Below are 14,315 nucleotides of genomic sequence, written 5' to 3' on the forward strand. Positions count from 1 at the left end.
CCTGCACACACACTCTTACCTGAAGTTAACCTGGCTCATCTTGGCAGGGGGGTCGTCTGTGCGCAGGCGGTCCAAAGCTCCTTTCAGTACATGGCTGATTTCCTGCTAAAAAAAAAACAACAAAAACAAACCTCTTCAGTCAACATGGTGATAACTGCTGCAGTGACAAATCAACGCTTTCCTGCCTTTACACATTTACAGTAAACAAACAGGAGCCAGGCAGCAAAGAGGGGGAGGCCCACTGCCTCCTATTAGCAGAACCATCTAACGCCACCATCAATCACCTCTGCAGACAGCGAAGACAGAACGACCGCTGGACGCTTCGCCTCCGACCACACACCACTGTCCTTCCTTCACTCTGTCTATGTATATTTCTATCTATCTACCTCTCCCTCCTCCTCCCTCCATCTCTGCCCTGTGTCGGGCAAGGCTCTATTTTTAAGTCAGCAAAATCAACAACCTAGGGGCAAACAAACAAAAAACGAAGAGGGAGAAAGAAATGTAGGAAGAAAGACAGAGAACGACAGCGTCAAACTGTTGCGAGACGCTCAAACGCTCTCGAGGGGCGGGAGAGAGAAACTGCCCCAAATCGCCAAAGACAAGAGGGGTGCAATTAGGTCCTTCTGCCTTGTCACTTTCATTGTGTCACCAGTACTAATGGCTAAAAAGCTCCCGCCCACCAGCCCGCTCCTTAGCAACCCCCCCCCCCCCCACCCCACCACACCCAACTCCCCGGTGGAACCTCTGTCACACGCAGAGTAAATATATGCTTTACAACACACACACACACACCCACGCATACATTTGCTGCAAATATTACCTCCACGTCTCGACTCTGCAGAGCTGCAAACATAAGAACAGTGTATCTGTGAATACACACACATACACACACACACACGATGCCTGCACAAATAGTGACCCACTTATCTGGGCAGTGTGAGATTACCCCACAATAGAGCGCATATGTGTGCGGGGGCAGGAAGGCGAGCTGTAGGCTCCATTGTTGCTGTGCATCTTCCCACAACGCCATTAGCTAACACAAACACAGCACAGGCTTCTCCTCCTGCAGTACACGCTCATCCCCATCACAGGCGAAGGTAGTGACACAGCCTCTGGGAACACTGGGTTGGCAGGAGCGCAGGTGAACACATGTCTGCACACATCAAACACACACTTGCACTTGCTGTACATCCAGTTTTACAAGAACTGTAGCGTGAAACTGAAATGGAGCAACACACACATGTTGTACAGCAACACAAAAACCCGTGTATCCCTGCTTCACTACAACTATAGAGCAGGAGATGGCGTGTGGGGTTGCACACATACGCACACATGCACACAAACCTGACTTTGTTGTCACACCATAATGCCCAGTGTGAATCTAATCCCTGACTGAGAGCGTTCCTGTTGATGCAGACATACAAACAGCAGCGCTCCTCTTGTGCCGTGCTCAGCCAATCAGCTTGCACCGCTCACTGCTCGTATCTCAACACGCTGGGAAGAAACATTTGCGCCATCACAGTCCCCACATGTATGTCACACTGCTGAGTTACATTATCACTACTAGAACTAACAGTACTACCTGTATGACTATTACTGCTACTACTGTTACTATTACAGCATAAGTGATGCTGCTATCAGTGTCTGGATTTGTGTTTCAAGCCTTAATCTCTAAGCTCCACTGTGTGAATCTAAATTATCCTCAGAAATTATAGTTTGTGGTTGTTTGGTTTTATTTAATCTGTTTCCTTTTCTGAGAGATCTGAATGTGGCAGGCTTTGTGGTCCCAGGATGAACGCTCAAATAATTTGTGAAACCTGTCTGAAAACCTGTCTCAGCACAACTAACAGGTTGTCTGCTCTGTTGTTGTGTTGCACACACATGTTTTTTTTGTGTTTTGGGTGCCGTTTGTAGTCTGAGGTGTGTGTGAGTGACAGGGCATATGAGAGATGAGGTGTTTTTGTGTGTGAGCATGTTACTGTGTGTGTGTGTGGTTGTTTGTCAAAAGGATGAGTAATGAGGTGTGTGTTTCTTTTGTGTATTTCCTCTGACTGCTGTAGTCATCTGCTACACGTCAGGCGGTTGAGAAATAGCGTGTCTGTGTGTAGAAGTGTGTGTGTGTGTGTGTGTATACGCACAGCCTCAGTCCACGAGCCAGTGCTACCTGACCCTCGCCATATCCATCACATCAACTGGCTGCCATGCTCACACTTTCACATACGTACTCCCAGAAAACACAGTCTAACACACGCAAAGCCACTGCAATCCTCCAGGGACATACACACAGGTACACACAATACCCAGCTACTAGCATGAAAGACACACACTGTGCATACAGACACAGGAAAACAGCAGAATTTAGTGTAGCTCGTTAAGGCATCAGCTTTTTATATTACGGCTGAAGGAAACATCAACACCGGACAGAGTGCAACGTTTTAAAGTCCAACTTTCTGCTGTGTTAACACGTATTGCATCACTGAACCTGCAGGTGTCGAAAACCAGCCAAAAAACATGGGAAGCACACGGAGGGAGCGGGGGAGAGAGAGAGAGATAGAGAGAGAGGGGGGATGAAGAAACATAACGAGGATTAGAAAACGCAAAGTGACGGAGGTGAGGGGAGCTAGAGGAAGGGAAATTCAGCAGCTACTGCTGTTAGCGGGTAACATGAAACGTCTCATTTATTAGCCTCGAACTTGGCAGGAAGTCCAAATCAATTAAAGGGCCGACTGCATGTTTAGCACTGCTCAGCCTTTTGTGAATTTCATTAGCTCTTCTGATAAAGAGAGAAGGAAAGACTAAGAGAGCTACGAGCACAGACTACATGTGAATCAAAGACGGAGAGAAGAGGGCCAACCTTGGCCTTCACCATAGCAGGCAGCAAAATCAATTAAAGGGGCAGAGCGCATATTTATCACTGTATCAGCCTTAATTACACTTTATCTAGCTTTCAATACGTCCTCCAAGACAAAAAGGGGCACAAGTGTGTGTGTGTGTTACTAGAAAGTGTTTAAGTGTGTGTTTGCATGAGTGTGTGGAGGTCTGCAGAGGAGCCGTACACTGGATGAGTGAGGATGAAGTGATAGTGTATTGATCTATGGAAGTCCATCAGGCCTAGGACTCAATATGCCCAAGAGCTGTGACGGCCTCCTCGCCTTCTGCACACTCACACACTACAGTGTCACACACATCCTTTGTTCTCCTCTGTGCACTGCCTCTGTCGTATGTGGATAATACCGTCTGCATCCACAGCCTCAATCAGGTCGTTCAGTTTACTATACCTGCAAACAAACAGCTATCACTTACACAATGACCATTGATTTTTACATTGAAAATCTTGCAGCAGTTAAAGAAGTGTCAGATTTTATTGTAAATGAGCAGAAGGACAGGTTTTTAATATTATCATGGTGATGTGGAGAAGAAGGGTGGAAACGGGGGAGCATGTAATCCTTCAGCTAAAGGATTACATGGATAGCAGCATGATAAATTCTCAGATTTGATTCATGGAATTTACAGGTAAAGTTTCATCTAATAGATTCAATATACACGGCTTTTAATAACTCTCATTATATATGCAGATCAAGAGTGATCTGTAAGATTATAACATGGTTAAGGTGCTCTAGGAGTTCATGACTAAAAAAATATAATAAATAAAAGCATCTCTTTTAAAACACTGTAAACAGACAAAAACACTGAGACACCAACTCGTATCTGTGAACTCCAGCAGCTGTCTGGGTTTAGTTCAGGCTGAGGAGGTCTGAAGCAGGGCTTCATCTGTCAGTCAGTCAGTCAGTCAGCTGAGGGATGCAGCTTTTTCTAAACACTTTTAAGGATATTTGAAATCATCTGTGATGAGCCTGTTCACTCTGGCCTGGCTGTGCTATTTGAAGGGAATGAGCCCTGACGTTTTTTGGAAGGGAAATATGGGCTTTGTCATCGTGTTAGTTCTGCTGAGTCACTGCTGTGTCGAACACGGGGGGCAGGGGGCATCAGGACACGATCTCTAAACCTGAGTTTCCCCTCACACACACAACCACACACACACAGCTGTGTGGCCTCACACATACACAATCCCCCACACAGGGACGAGAAAAGGCAGCAAACAAAGTTCCTCTTAATGGCAGCCTGTTTGGAAAAGAAGGAGAGCACTTGAAAAGCTGACCCTTTCAAAGTGCAGCCTGAGGCCTGGAGCTGCACCACAAGAGGAATATTCACTGGGCTCCTCTCTTTGTCTTCAGTGAGGGAACTGCATGCACCAGAGACGTAATGGAAACTGTAATTTGTTCACTTCCCTGTTATTTACTTGCAGTCTCTCTACATTTTTCATCTCTTTTCCATTGTCTGTTGCTTTGGTTATGACATTTTGCTTCTCCCGAACAACTGGTTTGAACTGTCGGAGTCGCTGGAGAATTTAGTCCAATTTGTGCAGAAACCCTTTGTGCAAATGTCTTTTTACATAACAAAAAACATGGAATAAAAATGGCTCAGTTACATTATTGGCATCTTTAATCGGCTTCGAGCTAATTGCACAAATTGGTTTAAATGAAAAATACAATGAAACAGCTTTTTCAGTTTTTTTTTATGCCACTGTGACACTGTGCTCACCGGCTCAGGAGATCCGTCACTGCGGTCATCAGGTGTCGGCGGGGCTGTCTTCTCATGGGGCGGGGCTAAAGCAGAGTCACTGCTGCTCCTCACCAACAGCGGCGTGTCTGGGACGAGAGAGATCAGAGTTTAGAGACAGAGAGAGAGAGGGGATGGATGGGTGGATGCCAGTCAGAGCTGCACCTGCAATCATCTCGTATTTTCCACTGTGTTGAAAGGAAATTACATTATATTTGATTTCTTAATCTCCAGACACGCCGAGGATCATCAGAGGAGATGGAGAGAGAAGAAGGGAGGAGGTGAGAGAAGGAGACAGAGCTCTTTTTTTTTTCTTCATGTTTTGGCAACTTTCACACTAAGCAGCTGGCCATCTTTTTGGAATGAGCATCAGGGAAGCTCAGAGGTTTAGACGGACCCCGAAGGCTCTCTGCGCTCTCAAAAAGCAATTGACTGCACTGAAAAAGGAAACTGTAGGATCTTTGTTGCCACGTGAAGAAAAACATTTAAAACAAAGGAAAGGAAAAAGGATGAAATATGGTAGATAAGTGCCAATAACCAGAGACTGGGAAAAGAAGAGTGACGTGAATTGTTTAAAACGATGATCAGTCAACTGTAACCAGCTTTCAATAGTTCAAATTTAATCTAGGATGACTCGAAGACCCAGAGAGAGCACCGCCAGCCACCCCATCCCTCCAGCACTACGCCCAAACCCCACACCCACCCACAGTGTACGTTTTCATATGACCAGCTGTTGCCTCTCCGCCCCCAAACACACACATATTTACACACACCCATCCACAGCCCAAAGGAGATGGGAGAGGTAACATGGGCAGGTCTGAATCCACAATAAAACAATTCAAAAGAATCTAATTTGGACCTTTGTGCTGCCTCTTGCTTTTAATATCCGCCCCAAAGAGAGAAGGCTGGTATTTGTGGAAGCAAAACCCATAGCAGGGTGTTTTCAAATTTAACTCGACAGAGGAGAAAATAAAGACAGGGGAGAGAAAAAAAGCAAGAGTGTGAGATAAACAAAAAGAGAAGAGGAGAGCCGGGAGATAGTGACGGAGAGAGAGCGAGCGAGGGAGGGAGAAAGCCTTGAAAACTGAGAGACACAGAGAGGGAAGGCAAACAAAATTCTCTTTCCTGTAATCAATCTCTCTTTGGAGGGTCAGTGACAGGGTCCTGGTCTAACGTGGTCAGAATAGAGAGAGCAGAGGAGGAGAACAAGTAGGAAAGAAGGAACTGGCAGGGGTCACGGTGTGTGTGTGTGTGAGAGAGAGAGAGAGAGAGTGTGTGTGGTTTGTGATTGTAGACAGATGAAAAATGGTCACTTCAACCATCTGAGACACACATACAAAGATCCTTTCTGCCTCAAACACACCAAACCACATGCTCGGCCATTCGATGATGAGTTCAGGTTTGTCTAATCGTCTTTATCAATCCTCCTAAATCCCACTCTCATCCTCCATCTGTGTGTGTTTCACACTTTCTACCTCTGCTAACAGTGAATGTTAACAACACAATGTTGACTCACTATCGCTTACGTGAGAGACGTTTTTGTCTGTTTTCTTTTCTCGAGCTTTCAGTTTCTGATTTTTTTATTGTGGAAATCAGCAGAGTGTGGTCTAATTTATTCCATTTAGAAAAGCAGGCTTCATGTTCAAACTACACAGAAAACACTATGATTTGCAGTAAAAAAAAAAAAAGGTGCTTTGATTTAACACAAACTTTTTTTAGTCAGAGCATCAGAAAATTATAGCAGACAGCGCATCAGCTTATCAATAGCTGCTGCTTTCTCTGCCTGATAATCTGGTGTGTAGCTAAAATTGGTCAAACACTTCCTGCAGATACTTTTCAACCGTGCCAAATGAGTCTTTTGTTAAGGTGTGTTCAGGATAAACACAAAGTGAATTTTTAGAGGCATTCACTGAAACCACGAAACCCCATAAAGCACTATTTCTACTTCAGGCCTCACACGTGGTCCAACTTTAAAAGTTCAGAAGAGCCGTGTATAGAAAGCAGTAAAACTTAATGGTTGGTTCTTTGCTCTGCCTCCTGTACCCACCTGTCTGGTGCATTCATGGAAAGTGAATGCAGATAAATATAGACGCACACGCTGAACAGAGAGCACGCATGAGCTTTTAAAAAGGTGAATGCTGGCACAGTGTTTCGAGCGAAGTCTGGTAAGCTTATACTTTTGCAACCGTTTGGAAAAAAGCCGACACCTGCTCTTTTGTCCTCAAACAACAGGGACAAAATGGACATTAAGTACCAAAATACCTTTACTACTGCAAGGACAGCTGAGCTTCATAAGAGCAATTTCAAAGGCTGGATTTTACAGACACTGAATGATGAACTGTTAGCAATGACTTATTTCAGAAACAGCAACAATGGATTTTCAAAATGAGCTCTACACATCACCTCGGTACACACTTATACTTCACCACAATGTCAATGACGCAACTTTCTGAAGTGACCAAGGCCACTCCATGGTCACAGTCAGGGTCCATTACCCAGCAGTCAGCCCCCATAAATCCTCCTCCATTTATCCATCGGAGTCAAATCGGCCTCCATCAATCCTCCCACCACTTAGACCCCGGAGCCCGGCCGGGCCATGTGAAGGAACCTGAGGGTCACTAGCTTTGACCTCTGACCTAAGGTGACCTCTGAAGGGGGCAAACAGTGTCACTGAGGGTTAGGGATATTGATGAGAGTGACAGTTGGAACTCTCTCAGGTCAGCCGCAGTTAGGACGGTCATAAACAGGATTGCCTCAGAGGAATTACTAATCAAAGGTGACTGGGCCTGTGGAACAGAGCTGTGATACTGGGCTGGTACACTCACAGATGCTGAGCTCAGCTGTTTACACGCATAAAAATGTATCCACAAAACCCAGGAATGTTTCACAAAAGCGACTAGTGAGCTCTGTTTACAAGCAGATCACAAGGTCACATTTTACAAGTGACTGTTGCTCACAAATTGCAGATGCATTAGTGAGTCCTAAAGAGCTCTTCAGTACTCATGCATTAGCTGTAAGTGTGGTGTTTGTTTTAATAAATGAAACATGTCACAAAGAACACAAAAGGAAATTGTCTCTTACTGCCAAATTGCAGCTCGCACGTTGCAAATGTGGTGAAACGGGCCCATGGTGAACAATCCCCGCCACAGTGAGCGGGTGATTCAAACAGTAAGTTCATTCTAAATCATAAATACATCAAGTGGCTGCACTTACGTGTCTGCACCTCTCGTCCCTATCAGTATGAGTTCAGGGTCATAATGAGACCTTTGTTCATTAGCTGATGCAGCTATGGTAAACAGCACAGCCTGCTGCAGGCTTCATTTGATCATAGCATGGACTCACAGCGTGAAAGTGTGGCAGTTTATTGTATTACTACATTTTCTATAACAAATCCAAATGCCATTTCAAAGAATGTCTACAATCTTATAAAATAACTAACCCCTAACCAGTAAAGTCAGTACTTAAATAAAATGATAACTGCACAGCCTTGTGAACTGTGCGGACTCCCAACTTGAAAAAATAATAATAATCAAAAGAGAGTTAGAAACATTTCTGCTGCAGATGGAATGAGATTTTTTTAGAGCCATAAAAAATGAAATATTATACATCTACAATGATATGTCACTGAATCTAAAAGCTCTATGTGACCAAACTGTTTCTGAGCTAAAACAGGTGCATGCATTTGATCAAATGATCAAAATGAAATGAAACCCTCTGTAGGAGTTATGAAGAGAGACTGGGGTCAATCTTAAAGCAGCAGCGTGGCATCTGTAGCCCTCAGGAGCTGAACATTATTCATGCCCTCTGTGCAATCTGAGCAGAGTTTTCGTTTATTTTAAGATCACAGACATTTTCTGACTTCAACATCCAGTCTCCTGCCAAAAGGGTGGAGGAGAGGTGGAGACACTAAAACTCTGGATGTATTTTAGGTAAGCTAATTTCACAGAACTGTGCACCCACAACCACAAGGTACCCTGCAACTTTAAATAGACCCCACCCACCAAACTCATCTCAGTGACCACTTCAACGCCAGAACAAACAAATGGTTGCACACGGAAACACGCCCAAGTCATGTTCTTCACTTATCTTTCCCTTGAGATTTGTGTAATTGCAAAGACCTGAAGAAGCCCTGTGAACTCTGCCAGTTCTGTGTTTATCTGCCTCTGACTCTCCATCTGTGGCTCTCTGTCTAACTAGGCTGCTTATGCAATTCTGGGAACACAGTGGTTTATTTTAAGAATTTCCTCTTGTTTTCAGTTCTGTGAAAGTTCTGTAACGCTGCAGAGCTAGTTCACTGCCAGGGCAGGATGAAAACAAGGATGCATCATGTTTCTGTCTGAATGTGTGTGACTGCGTGTGTGTGTGTACTTTATGTGAGTCTGAATACACGTTTATCGATGTATGTGTGTGTGCCTTTGTTTGCCTTTGAGTTTGCATGTGCAAGCATGCGTGCATGGTGTGTGTGCTATATGTGCGTGCTTTGCTTCTGTGTGTATTTATATTTGTGTGTGTGTGTGTTTTCATGCCATGGGCCAGGGTGGTCTTGTTTCTCTGGCAATCGATAGAGCAGCTCAGGCTCAGGCTGCTCATGGGATGATGCGATAAGGACTCTCTTCCTAGAAGTGTGTGTGTGTGTGTGGGTGTGTGTGTGCGCGTGTGTGTGTCAGTGTAGCAGCGGATCAATGCAGGTCTAATCATCCCACTGGGGCAGTGTGAAGTCCAATCACCCTGTTCAAACAAGCAGCCCAACCTGACACACAAACACTTTGATGCCTGACTGATTACTGAATTACTTCTTGTCCTGTTCCACTCACTGCAACTACCTGCACACTTCAACCAGATTATTGTCAATAATCAGATTAAGGTAATAGTGTGATTAAAGCATTCAAAGTCCCCAAGTCCCAGATTTCTGATATGGACAATTCAGACGAGGAAACAGCTGGTGATCTCATGTTGAAAAAAGCAAAGACCTTCTTTGGAGAAGGAAAACTAAGTCTGCCGACTGAAACATTCCTAACGCACAACAACAGCGTGATGTAACATCTCTCTGCAGGTCTCACTGCCTCCATCCCATCACTTTCTGCCAGGGAGAGCAAACACACACAGACACACACTCCCCTAAGACCTGCCCAGCAGAGAACGGGTAACTGCTGTGGGTGTGTGCGGTTGTTTAACTTGCACGCTGGGCTTCTTTTGTCACATTTTGTGTGTGCACGCGCATGTCTGGATGACAAAAGCGGCCTTATTGCATCAGTCTGGCTCTATATGAGGGGCGTCACAGGGTCACATCATAACTAAGTTAGTCAGGGTTCAACAGGGCTGGAGAGCAGGTTGAGGGGTGGGGGCAGGAAGAGGTCCCACTGGGGTAAAAACAGGGTGTGTGTGGGGGTGGAATTAGTCCATTCATGCTCGGCTGGACCCTGGGCATGCTAACAGGCTAGAGTGCTAATCTAGTTAGAGGTGGAAGCCATGCAGAGACTGGGAGAGCAGTGCAGGATGGGAGGGTGGGGATACAGGAGGTATCTGGTGGGAGTGGGAGTGGGGGTGTCAGGTCAGGGTCTCTGGCGCCGGGTGGTGAGGCTGTGGATGGCAGGTGGCTGAAGCTGAATAGTAGAGTAGGCAAGTGATGGCTGGCAGGAGTGAAGAGGGGGCAGATTATGGGGGACAGGGCAAAAGTGGGCAGAGGGGGAGTGATGGCAAAGGGCAGGTGTGTGAGGGGGTATCACACTGTTTCTCTGTAACCAACAGATGGAGAGAGGAAAATGAAAGGGGTAACAGGGTGGACGAGTGAACAGACAGACCCTTGTTAAATTAGATTCTGGCTCATTTCATCTTTTATCTCGTCCTTTATCTTGCCCTTGGTCTCTTGTCATTCAAAAACTAATCAATAAAAGGCACTGGAAGAGAAAAGAACGACATGTAAAGATAAAAATCTTGCTCTAGATTATTTACAGAAAAATGTGTCTCTAACCAGAACAGCCCGTGGCCCACACAGAGCAGAGATTTCCCCAGAGACTCCCGTAGGCTTCTGACTGACTGGTCTCGTGATGATGTTTCCCTCTGGAGATGCACCATGACCCACTAACTTGTTCACTCTATTTCCTGACTGCAAAAAGCATCATCTGCATCATTCTCACTCGGTTTCTGCTCTGCTGAATTGAGACTGATCAAGTTACAGAAACACCAACAACCTTTGTCTTTAACTCTAACCTCTGACTTCACAAGCAAACACAGGATTCAACAGACAAAGAAGATAAACACTTAATTTTTTTTACTGCAACACTTCTCTAGAAAACACGAAGGACAAGGGAATATTTGTTACACACTTGTTTCTGCTGTTGCTCTCAGTTAACATCACTCTGGATGTGAGCAACAGCTAAATGCCAAAAATATAAATGCAAAAGCAAAAGGCAAACAGAGAACAGGAGGAGGCAGGCTTAGAAAGGAGAGAGAGCATAAGAGAGAATGGCAAAAATTATGACTGTTGAAACAAGGGTGGTGCTGGATGAGAAGGAAAACAGAGGAGAGGGTGAAAAGAGCTTTGCATTTTTAAAAAATCTGCTTTTGCAGAAACGTTTCCAGCAGCCTTTTCCTCTAACTGGTGACCACACATTTCTAAAACAGTTTTCAGCTCTGTGAGATCTACAGCTATCAGGTTTTAGGGTTGGATTATTTCGCCCTCCTCCTCTTTTTTTTCATTTTTTATTTCTATCAGTCAGTGAGAGAAATGACATCATCCTGAAGACAATGCGAGCCCTTACTAAACGAAGTCGCCTGTCATCTTTTATCAGAGTCAACTTTTCTCATTTTTAACAAGTTCATTCGTCATCACTCTCGTCTCTCTCCTGTCTGCCTGCTTGTTGTTGTCTTTCCAGAGGTGTCTCGCTGCAGTGTCATGGCTAAGCTGTCTCGCCGTCACAGAGACAGTGATCGGCTGTGCGGCACCACATCATGTTTAAATCCATCACCTTAATGGTGCACAGAGGGAAGCTTCTGTCGGTGGGAAGAATCAAGACAAAATCAAGGAGCAGCACGGCTCCTGCTAATATCACACTCATCATGTTGTTCACTGAAATACGTTAATGCCCCAGACAAACACCCCTCCTCAAATGTGATGAAAAATATATATATGCTTAACTCTGTGTAAATAAAGTATACCCTGTGTGCTGCAGACTGAGCAACGTGTGAAAACTAAGTAAAGAACGTTAAGCGAGGACGACAGAGGAGAACGCTGCGTCAACACCGCATCTGTTTTCACACGCCATGAAGTTACAGGCAAAAAATCTCTTTTTACACAGCAGGTTCAGCTTACAGCTGTTCCATAAATGTATTTTCTGATTCTCGCTCTCACATACAGTCACACACCTCCACACACACACACACACACACACCTCCTGCTGTCTCACCATCGACTTTTTCACACACACACAAAAAAATGTGAAAGTGTTGATTGGAGATTTTTGCAGAAACTTCTCTTACATTTAAAACAGCAGCAACTTGTTCAACAATCAGAATATTCTGTACAACCCAGAACTTACTGATTATAATTATATTGAATTCTAATCATTTCAAATCTGCTCAAATCTGTCACTGAGTTATAAATCTTATTAGATGAAGCTGAGATCTGACGTACTGGCTTTGAGGACAGCCTCGTTGACTTCAATCTCTCCTCTGATTGGCTCTTGGTACTGCAGGTGGGGATAGTACTGGAGTGGTTCAGGGCTGGGGGTGGCACTGGAGTAGCCAGACATGTTGTCTCTGGGACTGTCCGTCCTCCTCTGGACTGCTTCAAACACCGCGACCAGCTGGAAGAGACACACACCGTCCAAAATATTAAACACAAAGTGCACATGATCTGAAACAAACAACATTTCCTCAAGATAAACTGTCTACACAAAGTCTGGCATATGAACAAGCTGGAAACACGCCGCCAGGTTATATAGCATCTCCACTGTGCCATGATCACAGTGAGGCTTTTATGTGATTTATCTTACCAGCAGTGGGAATGCAACCTGCTTCACTCTGCCAAGTGTGCAGATGTGTGTGTGTGTGTATGTGTGTGTGTGTTGTCAGTGTGAGTGCATAGAGGAAGCAAACAGAACTGGATCCACAGCTCATTCACAGCTCATCTCCCTCGTACAGCGTATAACACACCAGCAGATGCCACTTCAGCGACACAACAACTTATTTCTTTCTGAACAAAGGAGAAAATCTGACCAGGGAGCAAGCGCAGGGCCGGTTCACACGAGTTAACACACACGGCAAGGCGAGGCGAGGTGTGTACGTATGAAATTAGCAGTCAAATGAGATCTGACACGAGAATGAGAAGCTGTCAAACACAATGACACGGCTGCCACAATGAGACGGCGGGAAGAGACGAGGGAGGCCAAATGAACAGGGGATGGAGGACAGGAGAACGACAAACAATCCTAATTGAGACAGGGACATGATGGCAGATAGAGTGAAGGGGAATGTGTGCGTGTGTGCGTGTGTGTGTGTGTGTGTGTTGACTGCAGGGCCGCGCCATCACGGATATGTGGTTTGATAAATGGGCGCGTGGCGGCGTGACGCTCTCATTAGACGGTGCTGGCGAAGGAAATGACCACTTAATGAAAAGCAATAACCGCAATGGAACAAGGGATGGAAATAAAACAACAGACGAGTGGAGGACGTCAATTAACAACAAAGGAGTGCGGAAGCTGAGTGTGTGTGCGTTTACGTGTGTGTAAACAATACGCAGGGAGGAGGCGGCGAGATATGCATCATCCATCACGCGGTGACACCACCTCTCACCTCAACCTCCCGTGATTCAATATCCTCATGACACCTGGCCGACGCCATGCGAAGGAGATACATCTACTGCATTTGCGTGTGTGTGTGTCTGTGTGTGTATGTGTGTGTGTGTGTGTGTGTGAGCATTAGAGAGAGTGAGTGAAAGAAAACATGAGGAATTGAGGGGCTGGCAGATGCAGAGAAGAGAGAGAAAAGAAAAGACCGAATGCCAGGAAAACAATCTGATTGCGCCGCTTGATGGATGCTTCTCGAGCTCTTTCTCTCTTCTTTATCTGCTTTCCTCTTTCTCTTCTTATCTCCCTCCCTCCCGAGCCTCTGTCTCTTCCTCCAAACTCGCTGACAGCATCAATCACAGAAGAAGTCTCGGAGCGTAATGTGATGTGCACGCGCACGTGCCGGCGAACGGGCGGGCGCGTGCAAAGACACGGCGATGAGCTGCCCTCAAAAACGATTTATTCGTTTTGAACAACTTGTTTTTAATGTGTGGAGGGGGGGATGATGATTCGCTTTTCGGGAGTTTATTTTTTACGGCTGACACAGGCGGGGAGCGATGCTGATGAAGGCCGCCCTGCTGCTTCCATTCATCACTCAATCAAACACAGAGTATCAACAAAATGAATCGTGTGTTACTTCATTTGGGAAAAAGCTGAAGCATTAAAAACTGGGGCACTGTATTTCATGATGAGGCCTTTTCATTGATCGCACACTTGTACACGGTTACACCATAACTGTCGACGAAACCCATGTGATCAAAGTTAAATGTGATCAAGCGCCTTTGCATTTACAGCGGCAAGAAACAGCACGTGAGCCCTTTGGAAGATCCTGGTTTTCTCCATTAACTGGTCATAAAACGTGACCTGATCTTTATCAAACTCACAAACACAACGTGCTGCAGCCGACAA

The 14,315-nt window shown here is 45.3% G+C and overlaps 1 protein-coding gene across 3 annotated transcripts in view; it reads right to left on the minus strand.

Annotated features, from left to right (window-relative positions):
- pard3ba (par-3 family cell polarity regulator beta a) overlaps nt 1–14,315 on the minus strand; it is a 123,672-nt gene that overhangs the window by 89,024 nt on the left and 20,333 nt on the right. For 2 of the 3 annotated variants that reach the window (XM_041032694.1, XM_041032692.1), the window contains exons 3-5: nt 12,254–12,425; nt 4,603–4,709; nt 20–105 (exon numbers count right to left, since the gene is read on the minus strand). In XM_041032694.1, the coding sequence (XP_040888628.1) occupies nt 20–105; nt 4,603–4,709; nt 12,254–12,425 (365 nt within the window). The remainder of the gene's footprint in view (nt 1–19; nt 106–4,602; nt 4,710–12,253; nt 12,426–14,315) is intronic. The other variant, XM_041032693.1, reaches the window with a different exon arrangement.

This window comes from Toxotes jaculatrix, chromosome 24 (assembly GCF_017976425.1).
Source record: "Toxotes jaculatrix isolate fToxJac2 chromosome 24, fToxJac2.pri, whole genome shotgun sequence".
Classification (NCBI taxonomy): Eukaryota; Metazoa; Chordata; class Actinopteri; family Toxotidae; genus Toxotes; species Toxotes jaculatrix.